The sequence below is a fragment of the Mustela nivalis genome (genome assembly GCF_964662115.1).
Source record: "Mustela nivalis genome assembly, chromosome: 5".
NCBI lineage: Eukaryota > Metazoa > Chordata > Mammalia > Carnivora > Mustelidae > Mustela > Mustela nivalis.
This window is the reverse complement of record NC_139024.1, coordinates 57685402-57706296: the sequence shown is the minus strand read 5'-3', so window position 1 is coordinate 57706296 and position 20895 is coordinate 57685402. Positions and strand designations below refer to the sequence as shown.

General features: G+C 41.6%; 2 protein-coding genes across 2 annotated transcripts in view; one reads left to right on the top strand and one right to left on the bottom strand.

The window, feature by feature from the left end:
- Nucleotides 1–553: 553 nt before the first annotated feature.
- UTRN (utrophin) overlaps nucleotides 554–20895 on the top strand; it is a 507070-nt gene continuing 486728 nt past the window's right edge. Inside the window, exons 1-2 of the mRNA XM_082730779.1 lie at nucleotides 554–689; nucleotides 6783–6953. Of these exons, the coding sequence (XP_082586905.1) occupies nucleotides 6875–6953 (79 nt within the window). The 5' untranslated portion in view covers nucleotides 554–689; nucleotides 6783–6874. The remainder of the gene's footprint in view (nucleotides 690–6782; nucleotides 6954–20895) is intronic.
- Nucleotides 1065–2155, bottom strand: LOC309864885 (uncharacterized protein; the record flags this gene model as incomplete). The annotated part of the gene is made up of 2 exons (XM_082730786.1): nucleotides 1565–2155; nucleotides 1065–1313 (listed from the first exon to the last, which is right to left on the bottom strand). The coding sequence occupies exons 1-2, from the start codon at nucleotides 1823–1825 to the stop codon at nucleotides 1065–1067; spliced, it is 510 nt and encodes a 169-aa protein (XP_082586912.1). The 5' UTR covers nucleotides 1826–2155.

The window sequence follows — 20895 nt, the reverse complement described above, 5'->3', positions numbered from 1 at the left end:
CCCGGGGTGCCCGGGCGCGAGTCCGTTTCCCCGAGGGGCGGCAGGGCGCCCCCGCTCGCTCCCGCGCCCCCTCCCTCTTCGGCCTCCTGCGCCGCTCTCCAACAAAGGGGCAGGCCCGCGGCGGCGGCGGCGGACCGGGGCGGGGGTGCGGCGGCGGAGGAGGAGCCGCCGGAGCGAGCGGCTCGCGCACAAAGTTGTGGAGTCGCCTTTCCTCGGAGGAGGGGAGCGGGCAGCCGCAGCCGGCCGCGGGCTTTCTCCCGCCGAGGCCGAGGAGGAGCCTCCGGCTCCCGAAGCCGATTGGGGCACCACGGCGAGTGGTACCTCCTTTCTTTTGGGTCACTTCTGCAGACGGAAAACTCTAGTGTTTGGCAAACTTGGTTGCCTGCGCGCCCGTTCCAGGTTTGCACTTGGACTGTTTTGTTTTTGTTTTTTGGCGGAACTACCGGAGCAGGAAGATTGCACAAGTCGGGGGCGTTGTTTCAATCGGGTGTCAAAAAAAAATTTTTTTTTTCCTTTCGGATTTGTCTGGTTCTTCGCATTTCCTTTTTAAAACACATCGCCCCACAGAACTCACGCTCGCACACTCCCCCGCGATCACTCCGACCCAAACACGCCCGGAGGAGCCCTCGGCCCGCTGGGGACGCGGCGGAGGCTGGCAGGCGACGCGGGCCCGCGGGTCCAGGAAGCAGGTAAGCCCGGGCGAGGTCTCCGCCTCGGGCGGTGGGATGTGACCGCAGCCCCCGGGGCGGTGGGGCGTGGGCTGCGGGGAGGATGGACTTTCCGCGGCTCCCACCCTGCGTCCTGGTCTCCTCAAGTCTGAGTCTTAAGATGTCACCAACTTTCGTGTGCACTTTCCTCGGAACCTGCGTTCAGCTCCCTTCGGCGGGAGAGAGGGTGCCAGAAGCGTGGAGAGAGCTCGGAGGTCCTCGCAGTCTGTCTGGGAGCGAACGCCCCCAACGCGTCGGACCCCGGCCGTGCGGCCGCGGGGCTCCCCCAGCCCTCCTCCCTCTCTGCGTGAGAGGGTCGCGTGCTTCGCGCTGTGATCTCCGAGAGGGGCCGGTTTCCTAGGATGGCCTGTGACACACACCCCGGCCCCGGGAGGGCGGGGCCCGAGGTGTCCACCAGGAGCGGGTGGCGGCGTGGTGGACGGGCAGAGGAGCGGCTCGCAGGCGCCCGCCTGGCAGGAAACGTGTTAGCCCTCCGCGCCGTGGCTGCTTCTGAGGGTGGGGCTCCAGGGAGGGGACAGGGGCGGCCAGTCGGTGCTTAGTCCCCACGGCAGCCTCTTCTGCTTTCCGGACTCTCGGCAACTCTTGCTACATCAGGTAAGATAATGGAGTGGGAAAGGTCTTTGGCCCTGGGTCCGAGGCTTTGGTTGCCCAAGGCCACTTACACAGCCAACAAAGCACGAATTCTAGGCTGTGCAACTTTTAGAAGGCACGCTGTTACGGGAGAATTTTTTTTTTCCCCCCGCCCAAGCCCCCAATTCCCAAGCCTTCCAGGGTTTCAAGGGAAGGAAAAAACGTGCCCGACCTCCAAGAGCCCGAGGACCCGCACTTTGTTTTACATTGAACTGGAGAGCCCCAGGTCGAACTTGGGGCGATCGGCTCCGCTTTCTGGGCTGTCCCGGGGCAAGTCTCCTTTTTCCCAGCCTCCACGTCACCTGAGTCACCGGGGCCTCGCGGGTTAGTTCCTCATGCCGCGTTTGGGAGGGCCAGTGCACCGGTTGCTGCGGCTGGAACGCACCGACTTTGCGGAAGCTTTGATTCTCCCGGTCCCGGTTGGGGCCGGGTCTTGGGATCTCTAGGACCCGCGGCAGCAGCCGCATCCACTCATTTGTAACTTGCACAGGCCTCAGGAAGTGCGGTTGGCGCCTCCCGGCTGTTGCTGGTGGGCGTGGGGACAGCGGCCAGCGGGGAGTGCTGCGGGTTAGGCGAGGGCTGGAAGAATGCGAAGCTCGTGGGTGCTTCAGTATCCCGAGTACCGGGCGGCCAGGGCCACGGTTTACGCACAGTCATTCCCCGCCCCCTCTACCCGAGTTTATGGGACCAATGAGACAGCTCTTTAACTCTCCTTTGGGTGTTTACCTAAAATTTATTGCCGCTGTAAACAGTATTAATCACCGTAGTACTAACCTTCCCTTGGAGCGTTTCCGAGAGTGAATGGCAGTTCTTGGCACTGGCAGGTTCCTGTACTGTTTCAAGCAGAGCGGCAAATTCTTGGCCCCTTCCCTTCCTTTTCCACTATCTTCAGCATTCCTGGAGTTTGGTTTCTAGTTTAAATGCATGGATAGTTTCAGCGCAAGGACCTATACGGCATTTCCATCACAATTGCACGTTGTGGAAGGAACTTGTATTCTTGCATTGTATAATTGCCCAATTGTTTTAAAATTGAAACATTAACTTTACCTTTAAGGCCAGCCCCCTACCCTTTCACCCCCAAGTTGATTGCCACACCCGGATGGCTTGTGTTCCTTAAGACAGCCAGACAGACACATTCTGAAGAAACAGTTGCTGAATGCAGAGTTAAGTGTATTGGTTTCATCGAGGGATCTGGCTAAACTTTGCAAAGCATAATTCCGAGGGAACAGAGATCTGGAACAGTGGTAACAATAAATGACAATTTATTGTATAGGGCTTAAAGCTTCTAAGGCAATAATATCCCATTCATCTATTCTCAGTTTCTCACCCAGCTTTGTGTGGAAGATGGTCTCTCTTACACTCTATAGATGTGCCCTGGGTAGGTCCACCCCAAGGCACACTGTGGGTGATGAAACTTTGTTTCTGTCTCCTGACAACCAATTATGAAGTAGCTACAGCATGTAGAGGTTTAGCAGGAGGTATCTTTTTCTGTGTGCTACTTAACCTGGGGTCCCCTACCCATTCCTGGCAACAGGTGACAGTCAGTGGCTCTCACTGCTCAAATGGCCTTCTTTGATTCTCTCTCCTTCCCATTCTTTTCTTGTCCTCTGACCCTCTTTCTGCTGTATCTTTGTAGCGTGTGAAGACTTTTGATGATCAGGAAGAGAAAATTTGAGAAATTATCCTAGAGTGGTAAAATTTAAAAAAATGATAAATATTCATGTGTAAATGAAGTCTAGTGTAAACAGTTTACTTTTCTTTTTTATGGAGTGGGGAAGGTCTTTGGCAACTGTTGAAGTGAAGACCCTTAGCTAAGACTAGTTATGAAGGAGAGTGTCAGATTTTCTCTTAAAGGGAGTAGTTAGTTGCTTTCCAGTAAAGAGAATTTTTGTTGGACCAACCTCATTTTCCATAATAAAATTTTATATGCATTCATCTGAACAAAGCTTTAAGTTCTTGAATAAATTAAAATGCACTTAAGAATTCAGCAAATCTTTTATAGGTAGGTACCCCCCAAAAGAAACTTAGTCATATAATAATCCTGAAAGTCTTAACAGTAGTAGAGCAATATAAAAAAATGAGAAAGAGGGGCGCCTGGTTGGCTCAGTGGGTTAAGCCTCTGCCTTGGGCTCAGGTTATGATCTCAGGGTCCTGGGATCGGCTCAGGTTATGATCTCAGGGTCCTGGGATCGAGCCCCACATTGGGCTCTCTGCTCAGCAGGGAGCCTGCTTCCCTCCTGCTTCTGCTTACTTGTGATCTCTGTCAAACAAATAAATAAAATCTTTAAAAAAAATGAGAAAGAGATTTTATACTCAAACTTTGGCAGATTAATGATCTAATCCACATGGTCCTCTCTCTAAGAGGAAAATTGTTCCTAAATCTTTAATAGTCTACGTCTACCAGTTTTCTTCTGCCTCAAACTGTTAAATACTTCAAGCATTTTTTCCCAAGGTAATTTTGACTTCTTTATTATTAGAACACACCCTTTTTCCAACTGGTCAGGAAAAAATATATAATAATTATTTTTTACATATACTTATTATAAAATAATATGGTATTTCTTTGAATGTTACAGATAATTAAACATAAAACACTAAGTATTACCTAAATATGCCAAATGAAGCATATTATTAAATAATAAAACCACATGGTGTGTCCTTGAATTAAATAATTGAATTGCCTAATCCTAGCTAGCAGTAAACTCTTGTTCTGATATATGTTGTAATATATGAATTAATATCCACTATTTGCAGGTTAATATTTGGATGTGTTGACAGTTACATTTCCAACTAAATGATTAATTTATTTAATTGGCATTTGGGGTCCACTTAAGGGGCTGTTAGGATACAGCCAAGTTGCTGAACTTAACACTGAATTGTGATTGTGTTTGGGCTGTAGGGGCAGTATAGTCTAGGAACTATGAGGGCAATGCAGAGCTCTCATTATTGACATTTTTAAAGAAAAGGTGGTTGTGCCGAGTATAATCCTCAATTCTTTCAATTCTACAGATGATTCTAATTACTAAAGATTAAAATTATTTTATTGCTGGGGCACCTGGGTGACTCAGTCCATTAAGCATAGACTCTTGGTTTCTGCTCAGGTCATGATCTCAGGGTTGTGAGATTGAGCCCTCCTGGGGCCCCAAGTCGGCTCCCGAGCTCAGTGCGGAGTCTGCTTGAGATTCTTTCCTTGTCCCTACCATTCCCCTTCTCCTCCTCTTTCTGCTCTGGTGCTCTCTCTCTCTCTCTCAAATAAATAAATAAAATAAAATCTTTTAAAATTATTTTATTGAGTGACAGCTATCCTCAGCAGAATTCATATGATGTACCTTCTAGATTAAAATCTATGTCAGTGGGTATAATGTGTAACTATCCAGATTTTTATTGAATCCACACCATTTTTGAGATCAGTCCTATATATCCAACTATATTCTTTGTTATCTGCCCTTATATAACTCAGAGGCACCTAATACTCAGCAAGTCCAAACCACATTCATGGTTCCTTCCACCAGTGGCTTATCTGCCAGTGTTCCCCAGCTCAGTGAATGACTCACCCTCCACACAGTTGCCCAAACCAAAACTGGGCAGTCCTTTTGCACTCATATCCAGTCAGTCCCCAATTGCTACTGACCTTCTGTATTTGATATTTAAATATCCCACATATCTACCCATTTCTTTCCATGTACCCTTGTTTAGACCACAGTCATTTCCTGCCTATAAAGGACACCCATATGCTTTCTCCCCACTTACCATTTTCCAGCATTTCCTTTCTTCCTCTTTCTCCCTCTCTCCCTGTATGTGTACATATAGGGAGAGAGATACCTATACATAGATAGACAGGCATATGTTGTCCTGTTTGAACTGAAGTTGAAGTCATTATCACATTTCATAGGTAAATATTTTGTCAGGTGTCTCCTATAATCAAAGATACTTGGAAAGATATACTTGCATAATGACAAAACCATGAACCTATACTAAGGAACTTTAATATTCATAGAAAAATATTGGCTGATTTATAGCTTCGGTTCACATTTTTCATATTATCCCCCAAACATTTATTTTTTTAAAGTCTAAATTCAGTCAAGGATTATACTGATTGTCATGTTTTTTTTTTTTTTTTTTAGTCTCCTTTAACCCACAAAGTTCCCTCTCCCTCAGATGTTTTTTCCATGATGTTGATAATTATAAGCAGTCTAGATTGTTTATTTTAAAGACCATCCGGTCTAGATTTGTCTGTTCATGGTCAGCTTCATGAGGATACTACATAGATGATGTGGCATATTGCCCGTTGTACCACATGATGCCCCATTATTGGTCATATGAAGTTTTATCACTTGGTTAAAGTTAGGAATAATTTTCCCCAAAATTCTGTTACGCAAAAGTTTCAGATATACAGAGGAATTGAAATACAATTTTTTTCAACACCCATGTGCCCATGGCCTAGGTTCTCGAATGAACAATTGCTATATTCTGCTCTTGTCTTCATGGCTTCCTACTCATCATTCTGTTCCACCTATAAACCAGAGTGATCTTTTCAGAAGGCAGGTTTGATCATGTTACTTTCCTGCTTAAAACCATCTTTTATTTTTTTTATTTTTATTTTTTTAAAGATTTTATTTATTTATTTGTCAGAGAGAGAGAGAGCAAGAGCGAGCACAGGCAGAGTGGCAGGCAGAGTCAGAGGGAGAAGCAGGCTCCCTGCGGAGGAAGGAGCCCGATGTGGGACTCGATCCCAGGATGCTGGGATCATGACCTGAGCCAAAGGCAGCTGCTTAACCAACTGAGCCACCCAGGCGTCCCAAAACCATCTTTTAGATCCCCCTTCCTCTTCAGAGAAAGATCAAGAGCTTTGACCCGGTCTCCATTGCTCTGTCGCCAGTCCTGTCTACCTACTTCACTTAGTTTGCCAGATTTCTCTCTTGGGTGTTTTCTCTCCAAAGACACAGGCTCAGCCTCTTGAATCCTCCATGATTCTTCCTGACATGGAAGGCTCTTATTTTTCTCCTCCCACTTCTTTTTTTTTTTTTTGCTAATTAAATTTTTCTCATCACTGAAGGCTTGGCTCAAGTGTCACTTCTTCAAGAAAACCTTCTCTAATTGCCTTGGGAAGGTGCAAGTCCTCTGCTATATGCTCATATGACTCTATGCTTCTCATGTGTACATTTGTGACATATCAGTATTATAATGAAATAATTCATTACATAATTAACAGCTTAGTGTCTAGAAACTTCATCATAGCAGAGTCTGGGTCTCCTTTTTAGTCCTATCCCCATTGCCCAGATCAGTGCCTTACAAATAGAAAATGCTGAATAAATAGTTGCTGAATGAATGGTTAGTATGGATAACTATATGATTATTTATATTAAACAAAAATGTATGTATACATTTTTTTTTTCAAGTCAGTACATTCCCTTTTCTTTTTAGGGATTGATGTCGACCTGGATCATTATAGAAAACTGGAAGTCTTAAGAAGAGGATTTACTACCGTCTTTGGATTACACTGAAACTCAGCAAAGATGGCCAAGTATGGAGAACACGAGGCCAGGCCTGATGACGGGCAGAATGAGTTCAGTGACATCATTAAGTCCAGATCCGGTAGGTAACGAAAGGTTAAGAAAATGATGGGTTATTATGTATAAACCACTTAAAAGACATGTTTTTTGGCTTGTTCTTGTGAGAGAAACTTCTTTTGAGAAACACGGTTCTGACAAATGACTATTACATTGTAGAAGGTAATGAGCTGTCTCTGAGTATTGTCATAATTGCCAATCCGTTTTGGTCTTATTATATGTTGATGGGCACTGCTTGGTGAAACCCCTACCTGTGGTTGAATGCTTTTCCTTGAGGAGACCACCCCTTTCCACACAGACACAAAGCTGAGCAGTTTTCTTCTTATTGATCTGTTTTATGAAGTTGAAGGGATTATGTGCTTAAAATATGAAGTAGCGGTTTCTGGCAAGGTGGGTCTTCTAGAGTTTTGCTTCATTTACTCTATATCCTCACCCTTGTCTGTTTTTGGTGGTCAGGGTTGGGTCAACAGGCACCCCACCCTTGCTTTCCTTTTGGGACCTTTTTAGGAGTATTCTGAAGGTGCACTTTTCACGTGGGTCCCTTAGGGCAGCTTGATGCTTTTCATATGAACATTTCAGTTGGGGATCTAAGGATACCACTCCCTCCCTCAATCTTTTATATAACTGAGTGCTTTTTGACTCTGGCTGTACAAATGAATCAACTGGGGAGTTTTAAAAAAATGCAGATGCACTGGCTCCAGTCCAGACCTGTTGAATAATTTCTGTATTTTTTAAAAGCTTCAAAGAACGATTCTGAGACAGGCTTTAAGGGGAGATATTTTCGGGCAGGCAGGGCCTTTCTGAACTTTGGAAATTACACAGAACTCCACCCTGGGTGTGAACACTATACTTAAGTAACTTTGAGAGTTACTTTGAGGTATAAAATTATATCCAGTGTCACTTTAAAAACAGAAAAGGAAGCTAAACCCTGTTTTTGCTGTGTGAACTATCTTTATCTTATGTTAGGATCCTGTTTCTTAATTATTTGAAATTGCAAAAATATGTACTGAAAATAAGCTTAAGTTAACAGAGATACATATGTAAGACACACCTTTCCCTTTGTGATACTGGTATCAGTTGATGGGTAAAGATTTTGGTTATTATAGTCTTGGCTCTAAATATGTAGCTACTATTGTACAACTTTAAGGATTTTTTGGGGGTACTGCTTAATATCCAGTGGTAAAATTCACTCTCAGGATGTTTTATTCCTCTAAATTTCTTTTTGTTTAAGTGTTCTAATAGTATATGAGACTGACGCGCTACCTACTGCACTAATGAGGCACCTACTAAGTGTTTCAGTAGTATAAAGGGCAAGGTAGATATAAGGGATTATTAATATCTTCTTAAGAGCACAGAATATATCTGGAAATACGTAAATGTAACCAAGAGGAAAATAAAAGACACCACTCAACACATCCATGCTTGTCATGTTCTATAAATTGTGAGGTGGTATATTCTTAGATAGTTTTCTGAGTCAGTGTCCATTACAGTAAGACCTTTGATATTTATAACTATGTATTTTAACCATAGCCTTAAAAAAGTCATTATATATAAGTTTAAAAATATTGGGTATATATGATGAGTACGTAAAACTTCGAAACTCTTCTTTAAATATTATCATTTAAAGAGACTGACAATTCTCGTACATTATTGGGGGACATTTGGGTAGAAATTACCACGTTTTTACCATATGCACACCACTTGGCTCAATAACTATTTTTAGAGTTTTCCCCTAGGGAATACACAGAAATGTATAAGCAAGAAGTCGATTGCAGCATTTTTATCATAGAAAAAATTGGAAACACCATAAAAACCCAGTATTGAGGATTAGTTAAGTCATGATTTCCCAATGTATTTGTGAAATAGCACAAGTTCTGATGCATAATTCATAAAAGGATGTGGGGAGAGGGAGAAGCAGGCCTCCCACCCTAACACTGAGCATGGAGCCCTATGAGGGGCTCGACCCCAGGGATCTGGGATCATGACCTGAGCCAAAGGCAGATGCTTGATGACTGAGCCACCCAGGCGCCCCTTAGAGTGTTTTAATACCAAAGCTATGACTGTTACTTAGGAGGCATCTACTTCAAACATATTGAAAAGCTAGCTGTTGCATAGCTGAGATATGAATCACATTCTTTTCACTGGATTATGTCTCAAAAGCCAGTAGATAAGTTTGGATTTGAATGGACCTATTAGTCCCAATCTCTCTTTCCGGAAGGCACTTTTTTGATTCTTTTACGGTGAATACTAGTAGACAATGGTCACGTCTTATAGTACTCTAAAATATACATAGTGACTAGGGAGTGTTCATATCCTGTCAAAGGCATCATCTACCTATAAAGATCCTCCTTGGATGTGTTCTATGCTGAATTTGTTGCCTTTTCAGTTTTTTAAAGGAGTATTTTCCTATAATAAAACTTGAATTCTAATCTGTTCCTTGATGTTTCTTCCTTTTGGAGGACTGGATGGCGGGGAGAGGTAGAGATTGGGTGGGGAAAAAACTAAAGTTGAGAGTATATCGACAAACTGAATCTTTTTGGTTTATGAGGATTCTTTTCTTTCCTCCCCAAACTTGAGTTTGGACAGTCTAAAAAGCTGGCCTAGGAGAAATATTTGTGCATTTAAGTTATTAGGATTGTTTATATTACCCTTATCCAATATTAATTTGTTTTATGCTTTGTGTGAGGTTTAAATATTTTTTCACATCCTTTGCACCATCTAAATGGATGTGTGACAGTGGGAAAGTGATGAAGTAATGTCATGAGTGTAAAAACTGCACACTTCTTTACGGTTGTAGTACCCTTGTCTTGGATTTGAGTGAATTTTAGAAAAGAACTCGAAAGGATATGACCTTTAATGGTTAAAGGTTGGATAAAAGTAGACCTTTCTGTTCCTAAGTGAAAGACACATAAGTCAAGTTTGTTGTCAATGACTGCTTGTTTGATAGCCTCAATTAGTGAGCTTCAGAAAGCTTAACGAGTTAGTAATGGTTTTGAGAGTGTAGGCTAAGAATTAGAGGTGTTTTTGTTTGTTTGTTTGTTTTTGTTTCTGTTTTGTGTATGTGTGTGTGTGAAATATATTGGCAGTGGGGTGTGTGATGTGTAAGCTTCTGCTTGAAACATTTTAAGCATGAAATAATAAAACAGTTTGAGATGTATATAAAGTCAAAGAATGTCCCTGTTGCTATTTCATTCTTACAATAGCTAACACACTTTAAAGCCAGTAATGGAGACTACATCATCCTTTTCTGTTCTCAGTGCTGTTGTAATTTTTTTTTGGCACAGAGACCCCTTAATGAGGGTCAACCTCAGGGCTAAAGGCAGGGTGTCAACTAGTTATAAACTAGTTATAGGTAGGGATTTTGGCTATTTGGGGATTTGAATCAATAGATTGTATGTATATGTGTGTGTGTATATATATATATATATATATATATATATATATATACAGAGAGAGAGAGAGAGAGAGAGACGGGAAAGGGCCATTTGTTGAATGAATGCGGTGACCCACACACTATTGTGTGATTCAGTATCCTCTTTAAAAGGCCTTGGGCAGGAAGCTGGAGTGTAACAATTATATCATTTCTTCCTTCACCTTTTCTGTTCTTGCCTAATCCTGTTGTCTAATGGTTGAACGAATGTTAGAGGCCATACAGCCGGCCATGCCTGCGACATGTCTGTACCCAGTCCCTGCTTGCATACGTCCAGTGATGGGATCACACTGATTATGGTGATGATGATGATGATGATAATTCTGGCAGTTTACATTTGTTGAGCATAGACCACATGCAGATGCAGTGCTATGGGTTTAATCCTAACAACCATGATTTTACAGATGACAAACATGAGTCACATAGAAGTAGTTTTCACACTGGCCTTCCTTCTATTTCTTCGAAGGCCCAGGGCCTTTGCATATCCCTCTTTTCCTTGTCTTTATCTGTTAGGCTTCTTCTTGTCATTTAAATTTAGGTTTGAGTGTCATCACTGAGAGGTCTTCCCTGCTGACTTGAGAAAATAGATCTCCAAGGCATTCCTGACTGTATCATTGTATTTAAGTTCCCTATATGTTCTTATTGCTATCTGGCATTTTTCTTCGCGCGTGTGTGTGTCTGTGTGTGTGTGTGTGTGCATGCACGCGCGCCAATGTCCTTCCAAGTAGAATTTAATTCCACAAGAGCAAGAACCAGTACGTCCCTGACATCAGGCCCAGGACCTAGCTCCTAGCTCCTAGTAGATGAGCAATGAATGCTTAGTCAGTGAGAAGGGCCACAGAGCTAGAAAGTGTGGGAGCTGGGATTAGAACTCAGGTGATATGGAGTTGTGCATTTAACCTTTACATATTGCTGAGTCTCCTAATTTTTTTTTTTTTTATTTTAAAGATTTTATTTATTTGTCAGAGAGAGGGAGAGAGAGCGAGCACAGGCAGACAGAATGGCAGGCAGTGGCAGAGGGAGAAGCAGGCTCCCTGCTGAGCAAGGAGCCCGATGTGGGACTCGATCCCAGGACGCTGGGATCATGACCTGAGCCGAAGGCAGCTGCTTAACCAACTGAGCCACCCAGGCGTCCCATGAGTCTCCTAATTTATTAGGTAGCTTATTCCATTGCTGCTAGATGATTCTTCATTTGTGGTGATCTATTGCTTATAAATTTTGCACGGTATTAATTTGGCTTATACATATCCCTCTACTTCTTTCCTATTCCCAGTCCACCGGGGTTGGGGCTCTGGACCATAATGTAGAGTTTCTCTAGGCCTCCTGACATCATAGCCCTGCCAAGGGAGGGCCAACTGTAGGAGACACAACAGCCTGCTTCTCCCAGGCTTGTCCTGGCCTTCCTTGGCTCCGGTCTCTGTCACTTTCTCTAAGAGTTAGCAAAGGGGAGATAATCAGACCACAGGCAGTCTTCTGGGTGGAAGGCAGAGAAATTGATAATTTGTTTCTTTTTTTTTTTTTTTTTAAAGATTTTATTTATTTATTTGACAGAGAGAAATCACAAGTAGATGGAGAGGCAGGCAGAGAGAGAGAGAGAGAGAGAGAGAGAGGGAAGCAGGCTCCCCGCTGAGCAGAGAGCCCGATGCGGGACTCGATCGCAGCACCCTGAGATCATGACCTGAGCCGAAGGCAGCGGCTTAACCCACTGAGCCACCCAGGCGCCCCGATAATTTGTTTCTGATGTAAATTCCCTTTTCTTTTTTCCTCTGACTGTTGCTCAAGGCTTTTCACTGGCTGGTGAAAAAAAATGTAGTGGATTTCAGATGCACTGCAATTTGGCACAGTTTAAGCCCTGGTCTGATGCCCAGATGGTTATCTCTGGGATAGAAAGGGTTGGTGGCGGTGGGGAACTGGGGGAGGGAAGAAAAGAGAGGCCAGTGAAATAAAAATAAAATGAATTATTTAATATGGAATATTATACCTGGTTATATTTATAGCAGGTCTCCTGAAAATACACTGTTTGCAATAAAGGGAACTTGCTTAACAAGATTCAGTTTAATAAGAATTATGAGGAAGATCACCTTATTTGTTTATCTTTTAGTGGCCTTCCTTTAGGAGGACGCTGGTTATGTTGCATTGAGGGATTCCTTGATCATTTTTCTCTTGAATTTAAAGAAATATCTGTGAGGGGATTTTTCTGAACAGCTTAAAGGACTTTGAAAAATTGTTCTCTCCCCCGCCCCTCCCTGGCTTTACTTGGCTGGAATACCTGTGCTTTGGCGGGAGCTCTTTGAGCAGGTTTGTTTTTTTCCATGAGCCCTGGGGATTTGTGGGGAGGGATGGTAACCCTCTTGGAAATTCAACTCTGACAGCGGAGAGCAGCTATTCTTGTAATGCGTGTAAAAATATTCTCCATGTTGTCGCCTCATTATGCTGAAGTAGTGCAATCGTAGAAAAGTTTTCTGTATTAATGCAATTCTCATGACCTTTTACTGTGCCTGTGGAAGCTTGTAGGTGATCCATTCCCAATCAGGAAACATGAATTGCTGAGAATGTTCTAAGCAATGAAAGTACATTAATTCTATGGTCAGAATGGAAAACTCAATTTTATTGAACCTTACTTGAGGCCAGAAGTTTGAACTAGATGCTGATATGATGATTTTCTGGGAACAAGGGAACATGTGAGTTCATTGCTGCAGTTGTAAATATTAGTTAAAATTTAATTGTGAAAGGGTACTCAGGTGGTTTCAGATGTATTGGCCAAATTGTTTGTCCCTTAAGCTGTGTGTGTAGGCAGACGTATTGACTCTATTACTATTTTAATTTTTTTGTATGCCTCAATTGTTTAATAATAAATATACTCAAGTCAGTATTTGAAATATGAGTCATTATGAGTTTTTAAAATCTATTTACTCTTGAAATGATGGCTTGTGGACTGAGAAATCTAAGCCAGATCTATCTCTTTCACTTTTGCTTCCTCTGTCCTTGGATTTGCACGTGTCAACTCTAGGAGGCCTTTGCATTGGGCCTTTGAACAACCACCTGTCTAAAGTTTATTTAAATCCTGTGGGTCTTCTCTATCAGAAGCTTGTCCTCCTGGCCTGGTTAATAGGAAGAATTTTTATTTATTTATTTATTTTTGTGAGTGCTCCTGTGGCAGCTAAGATTAAGGCTTGAGATATGGTATGGTCTCACATTGGTTTTGAGAACTCAGTTTCTTTAAAAAAAAAAAAATTGGTTCTATCACAGCTGTTGAGCTCAAAGTGTAAAGCAGTAGAATAATATTTCATAGGAGAATATTTTCAAATGAATTTTTCTTTTAATGGGGGGCCTGCCTGGTTAGTTATTATGATTTCTGTTGAGTTCAGTAATGTTAGCATTTAATTATGTAACAAATTTTTTTTTTCAAGGAACAGAAAAAGCACCTAGTGACATTTCTTACATAGTGGAGAAGCCCAATGAATAATGGACTTTGCATCTCTGAAGTGGTACAACTTTGAAATAAATACATCTGCTGTAGTGTAAAAAGTATTATCTGTGGAGATACTCTTTTTTAATTCCATACTTTTAATGTTTGAGAATTTCTTTCATTCTGCTTCCTAGTTAAGATTTTGGTATATGATATACATAATATATACTGGGGATGGGGTTAGCATTTTGAGGTTGATACTCATGGATTGGTTATTTTGTTATTCATAAGCTATGTGTGAGTCATGTTATTTAACGCTAATTCAATAATTACCTAGATGTATATGTATGCTTTTGTTTTGCAAGTTGGGTTTTGGGCTCACTGCATGCAGGACTGGTAACTCAGGCTGCACATCAGAACCACTCTTCTGGATTTGGATTCAGTCGTGCCAGGAGGGGTCTGGGCTTCTGGAGTTTTACCAAGCCCCCCACAGCTTTATGGAGAAAGAAGGCCAGTTTAAGACTGTTAGAACTGAAATGAAAATGGTCTGTGCATTTCAGAGGAGAGTTTTTAATAATAGCCAAATGTTGAAGTTTATTTCTACCTACAAACACTTCCCTTTAAACATTTTAAAAAGACAGTGGATTCTTGGTATTGGACATTTTTTCTTTTGCTTTATATTTTGAAGAGTTTCGCTTATGTTGAGCAAAGGTAAAATCATGGCAGTCAGGGGAGTGAGAAATTTGGTGCATTTCTTATCATGTCCCCTTAAAGCAGAGTATCATAGTAAAATATTCAGCAGCAAAGTATTTCTTTGTTGAGCTCCTTGGTCTTCAACTCAGTGTACTTAACCTCTTCCTGCTGTAAGTCTAATGTCATATCCTGAAGTCTTACATGGAGTCCTTGATCAAATCATTGTAAAAACTTACTGTGTGTATTTACTAAGAAATTATTTCTAAGATATGTTTTTTGACTCATGGTAGGAAAAAATTCTCATATCCAATCCTATATGTTAGCTTTCCTTTTTTTTTCTTTTTAGTTAAGTTATAATTTATTCATACTGTGGAATAATTTGAGGTAAAAAAAATCAAGTTTTTTTTTTTCTGTATCAATATGGGGTGATTTCTAAGATGTGATACAAAGTATGAAACATAATCAACGTTTTGCTACTTTTCTTATATTCTTTAAGATTAGAGACAATATTACATATGTATTTCCCTCCCTCTTTTTGTATTTTAAGTAGGTGACATCTAATACTTATATTTAATATAACTAGACTTCCTTTTGACACAAAATAATTTGCCCATCATTCTTTTAAAATGCACTCATTTTCAAAGAATAATTTTTTATTCTGTCAAAGATGAATTAGGAGTTAAGTGACTTTTTGAGCACTATAGCGAGTTCCTTGAGGATCTGTAAATATGCGCCGGAGGTCTTGAGATGCCCTTGTCTACATTTAACTAAACCAAGCCAAACACCAAACTCCCACTCTTAAAGTCCTTGAGTTATTTGCAGGAGTGTCTTTGAGCTCTGTAGCGTCTTTGAAGATATATAGGAAGGGATTTTCATTTCTTCATTGATTATACAAGCTTTGGGGTGGATCAAAATGTGTACCTGCTCTTTTTTTTTTTTTTTAATATTTTATTTATTTATTTGACAGAGAGAGCGAGAGCAAGCAAGTGCACAAGCAGGCAGAGGGAGAGGGAGAAACAAGGTCCCCGCAGAGCAAGGGGCATAATATGGGGCTCCATCCTAGGACCCTGCAATCATGACCTGAGCCAAGGGCTTAACCGACTGAGCCACCCAGGCGCCCCTGTAATTGCTCCTACACATGTCACTGTGTAGAATTTGAGGCGGGTGCAGAGATTTACTTGTCCTGCTGCTCCCCAAGGCATACCTCATATGTAAGTTCCCTTGCTGATCAAACCTGCCACCTACCAACCTTGAGTGGTCTGCTTCTGCTCTTTCTCTGGGCTCTCCTTGTCTTTTGTATATGGAAGCCAGTTTCAAATTTCATTCAGGGAACTCTTGAGGTTGTAAACAAACATATGCCCTTAAGTTTTTTTAACTATTGCAAGTATTGACTCAGAGCTGGGAGAATGAATCAGAGTCTTATTTTGTGTTGAAGGCTCCTGGCCTTATTTAAATGCCTTATTCAAAAGCCACCCTCTGGGAGGGCTCTTAAATAAGTGAGTTCTAGTTTACTCTGTGACCCTATGTAGTTCCTTTATAGGTGTTTAGAAAATGTCATACTGCAAAATGTAAGGATATTTATTTATTTTTGTGTTTTTACATGTGGCATCCGTGGCCAGTTCTATAAGATACCAGATTCTTATTCATCTATGAGATCCCATTTGAATACCATGTGAACAGCAAAAGATCAGAGTGTCTTGAATTGTTTTAACTTACATGTGCTTTTTCAAGAGACTTAACCTGTTATAGGTTAGAGGAGTGTTCATATTTGGGGAATGCACATATATGCTTGCTCTCTCAGACTGGCTTTATTGAACACTTGGCGTATGACAGATCTTATTCTGGGGACCTGGCATGAAGGCAGATTGCTCAGAGAAGGGAACTCATTTGCATGTATGTTTAAGTGAAACACTGAGAGATGTCTGCCACCACTTTCTCTTTCTAGCAGCTCTGCCTTCCCCCTGACACCACAGTACCCTGTGCAGGAGGCAAACGGCACCATGGGAGGACTGCCCATGGTCCTTCTCTTGCCTTTGCGATGGGAGGACTGCCCATGGTCCTTCTCTTGCCTTTGCGATATGGCTGGCTTCGTTTTCTCTGCTTGGTTGTTTTTCCCCTCCCAAGCCTCCAATTTTCAGACCTTCATTCTTCAAACAGCGTAAGTGCCACAAAGCATTCTACTTTCGATCACCAAGCCAGAATCAATCTCTCCCTCTTGTTCAGACTTGGTTTCGATTTTTGGCTCTTCTTGCTTGTATATGGTCCATGCTTCCCCAATTTGATTTTTCAATGCCAGCCTTTAGCTTAGTCTCCACACACAGCAAGTACTCAATAAATACTTATGTGTATTTTAGTGTTGTTTAAAACAGCAAAAGAATGTGTACTTTAGTGTTGTTTAAAACAAAAAAAAAATCAGACTTCCTTATATACATACCTTAATCAATCAGCAAATGTCTTGTTAAGTCGTTATTGCTAGGTGATGGGCTCAGAGGTGAGCAAGACATATATGTCTGTTCTTAATATGCTCTCAGGCTAGTTAGGAGAGGAGTGAACAGACATCTTGCACAAAAAACAGTGTAATGCACACAAGGCCATAGGAACATGGAAGGAGTGAGGAGAAGCTCTTGTGTTGGTGGGAACGAGGTTATGACTGGTAATAGTGCCTTAACAGGAGGGAATTTGAGGTATGCCTTGAAGGATGCTTAGTACACTTATGGACAGTAAGGAAAAGACCTACCAGATTGGTAGAAAAGAACAATACATTTGGAGTCTCTAGCTGGTAGGTGAGTGTGGCTGCGGCATTGTGGATGGTGGGAAATTGGGGCCATATTTTAAAAAGCTCTTTTGAAGCAGGTTAAAGGGTTTGATCATTTCGCTCTAGAGAGCCACTACAGGATTTTAAGTGGGTTAATGATGGGCTTCATACTATTTTTCAGAAAGATAATTTGGTTGGCAGTGTGAAAGGTAAATTTAGAAGGTGGCAGAGTTAGAGGGATGCAGGGAAGCAGGTAAGGGTTGTGAAAATAATTGAGGTTAGAAATTTTGGGGGCTTCAACCAAAGTGGTAGAGGTGGAGAATGGAGTAGGGAAAGGGCCTGGACGATGGTTAGCAGTTAATACAAACCTGTAAAGGTGCGATGTAAACTTCACCTTCATGGGATTTGTTTTGTATTTTTCAATTGGCTGGAGAGTTTTTTTCAAATCATGTTTAATTCAGGTTCTCAGCACTTTTAATTACTAGCTTTTTCTACAGAACGAGCTTTCTTTCTTTCTTTCTTTCTTTCTTTCTTTCTTTCTTTCTTTCTTTGACAGGCAGAAATCACAAGTAGGCAGAGAGACAGGCAGAGAGAGAGGAGGAAGCAGGCTCCCTGCTGAGCAGAGAGCCCAATGAGGGTCTCGATCCCAGAACCCCGGGATCATGACCTGAGCCAAAGGCAGAGGCTTTAACCCACTGAGCCACCCAGGTGCCCCCAGAATGAATTTTCTTAACTTGCTTTATTTCTACATTTTATTTATTTATTTATTTGTCTTTTTTTTAGAGAGGAAGAATGGGAGGTGGGGAAGAGGGAGAGGGAGAGAATCTTAAGCAGGCTCCACACCCAGTGCAGACCCTGATGTGGGGCTTAGTCTCACCACCCTGAGATCATGATCTGAGTTGAAATCAAGAGTCAGGTGCTTGGGGCGCCTGGGTGGCTCAGTGGGTTAAGCCGCTGCCTTCGGCTCAGGTCATGATCTCAGGGTCCTGGGATCGAGTCCCGCATCGGGCTCTCTGCTCGGCGGGGAGCCTGCTTCCTCCTCTCTCTCTCTCTGCCTGCCTCTCTGCCTACTTGTGATCTCTCTCTGTCAAGTGAATAAATAAAATCTTTAAAAAAAAAAAAAAAAAGAGTCAGGTGCTTAACCCACCAAGCCACGCCAGTGCCCCTAATTCCTACATTTTAAAGTAACTTCACTCATCAGTTATACTGACTACTGCTTTTTTTTCTGAAGTCTTGTCTTTTGGCCAGTTTGTTTCAGTAACTTTGAATTAAATTGTTTCAGTAGTAGTACTTTTTCTATAAGTATATTCTGAAGGAAATGTGCTTCAGAAAAAAAAAAAGTAGATTAAAATGACAAGAAAGAGAAAGTTTATTCATGTTTATTTAGTATACGATAAAAGTTCTTTGAGATGGTAGCAAAAGAAAGGTAATACTAATCTCATCTTACAGTGCAGATAATAGTCTTGGACAGCTAAAAGAAAAACTGTATGCAAAATGAGCCTGGAAAACTATTTCAGAGGAACTTTGAAGAATAGAATGTTTCATGTGACTCTGAAGATAATGTCATCCTGTATTACTAATTTCAGCTGCAACAGATAGGCTAGAGTAAATGCAAATTAAAAATAAATTAAGAACAGATGTTGAGCAATACCTTTCATTTAGGGAATAATTAAATAGTGGAAAGGTCATTGGAGTTCAGTCAATAAAGCTGAGATACTCAGAACTCATAATTATTCAAGTAACAGATGCTTTTCTTAATATGATGCCTTGCTATGGAGGTTCGGATAATAGGAGAAAGAAAAGGCTGTTTATTGTTGTATTGTTTTTCTTTTGAGTACCATCTTCCAAATTCTTTTATTTAGTAGGCTAACTTTAAATTCTGGTATATAACCTGGTATTTCAGAATGTGGTTCTCTTGACCTTTAAGACAAATTAAAAGGTCTCATTTGAAAAGTATGCATCTTTGGGTTGGGCATTGGTGGTGTGTAAAGTTTAGATTTGGACAGTTTAACTGTCCCTCTTGTTCGTGAATCCAGCTTTCTTTGAGATTCAACTGTATTTTATATTCTGGAGATCGTTAGGGAAGGACTTGTCTGACTCTGTATCTGTATTTATCTATCTACTTTGTCTAGTCTATCTGTGAAAGACATTTTGTTTAATTTTAATTTTAATTTTTTTATTTTAAAGATTTTATTTTTAAGTAATCTTTATACCCAACTTGGGGCTCAAACTCACAACCCCAAGATCAGGAGTTGTATTGCTCTACCAACTGAGCCAGCCAAGTACCCCTGTAAAAGACATTTTGAATGGTATTTTGTTACCTTGCTTGTACTATGTGTCAAGCCTTTGAACTGGCACAGTGCAATGAAGACATAGTTGTAATTGTCAATTGTTTTTCATCCAAAGAAGATGGATCTCATCAGATTTGCTGTTCCGGAGAATAGATGCCTTGGGTTGGGATGGTGGATGGGGCCAGGCTGGATGCCTGGGAGACTGCTGTGTGACTGAGACAGTTGAATGAATGGTAAGCAGTGTTTTTTGGCCTGAACTAAGGGATGGTGGTGGGGATAGAGGAGAGGGGTGAGATGGAAACCTGCAGGCGGGAGACAGACTTAATGGGACGTAGTGTAGGAGCAGTCCGCCTTCTGCTTCAACACTTGGCAGGTAAAGTTTTACTATTAAGGTTTTGGTGTGAAGGAGGTGGGTAGAGGATATATTTCAATATATATCTAATGTATAGGACATGGAGATACACACACACACACACACACACACATATAGATATATACAGATATATCTATATATAATATATATGATCTCCCAGGAGAGTGGTCTGGGCTGGGATTACATCCTTGAGAATTGGCAGCTGGATTCTTGGCTATGTTCCTCACTAGTCCATGGAGCTCTTTTAAATATATTCTTAAAATTTCTCAAAATTTCATCAGGAACTGATTTCTCTTTGTATTTTCTGAGATTTTGGACTGACCCTAGAATGAGACGCTGGAAAAGGAATTTAAGAGATGGTAGATTATGGCAATGGAAGATGAGAAATTAGGTAGTTTTTGATTTTTATTATTTTTTTTAAAGATTTTTATTTATTTGACAGCGAGAGATCACAAGTAGGCAGAGAGGCAGTCAGAGAGAGAGGGGGTAGCAGGCTCCCTGCCGAGCAGAGAGCCTGATGTGGGAGTTGATCCCGGGACCCTGAGATCATGGCCTGAGCTGAAGGCAGAGGCTTAACCCCCTGAGCCACCCAGGTTCCCTGATTTTTATTATTTTTAACAAATATTGGTGCTTGACACCTTGGGAGTTGACTATGTATTTATCTTCCAGGGTCATAAGAAGCCTACTTGCAGATGTCATCCTAGCTAAGTGGGTTGGCTTGGGAAGGGAGAGGGAGGGGTTAGGAAATGCTTACTGGGTGTGTAAATTTTTTTTACAAATGTACCTATGCATATTTTCTGGGTAAAGGTGTCCATGGTTTTCATTATATTGTTATAGGAGGCCTATGACCCACCCAAAAGTTGAGTCCTATTAGGGTTGTGTCTCTCGTGGGGTTTCAGTCTTTTCTGATGGAAATGAAATAGGCAGTCAGTACTCTGACATGAGTAGTCCCACACTATTGAAACAACTCAGGTTCTGGACATTATGTTATAGCCCCTGTTGTCTCAGAGCCATTC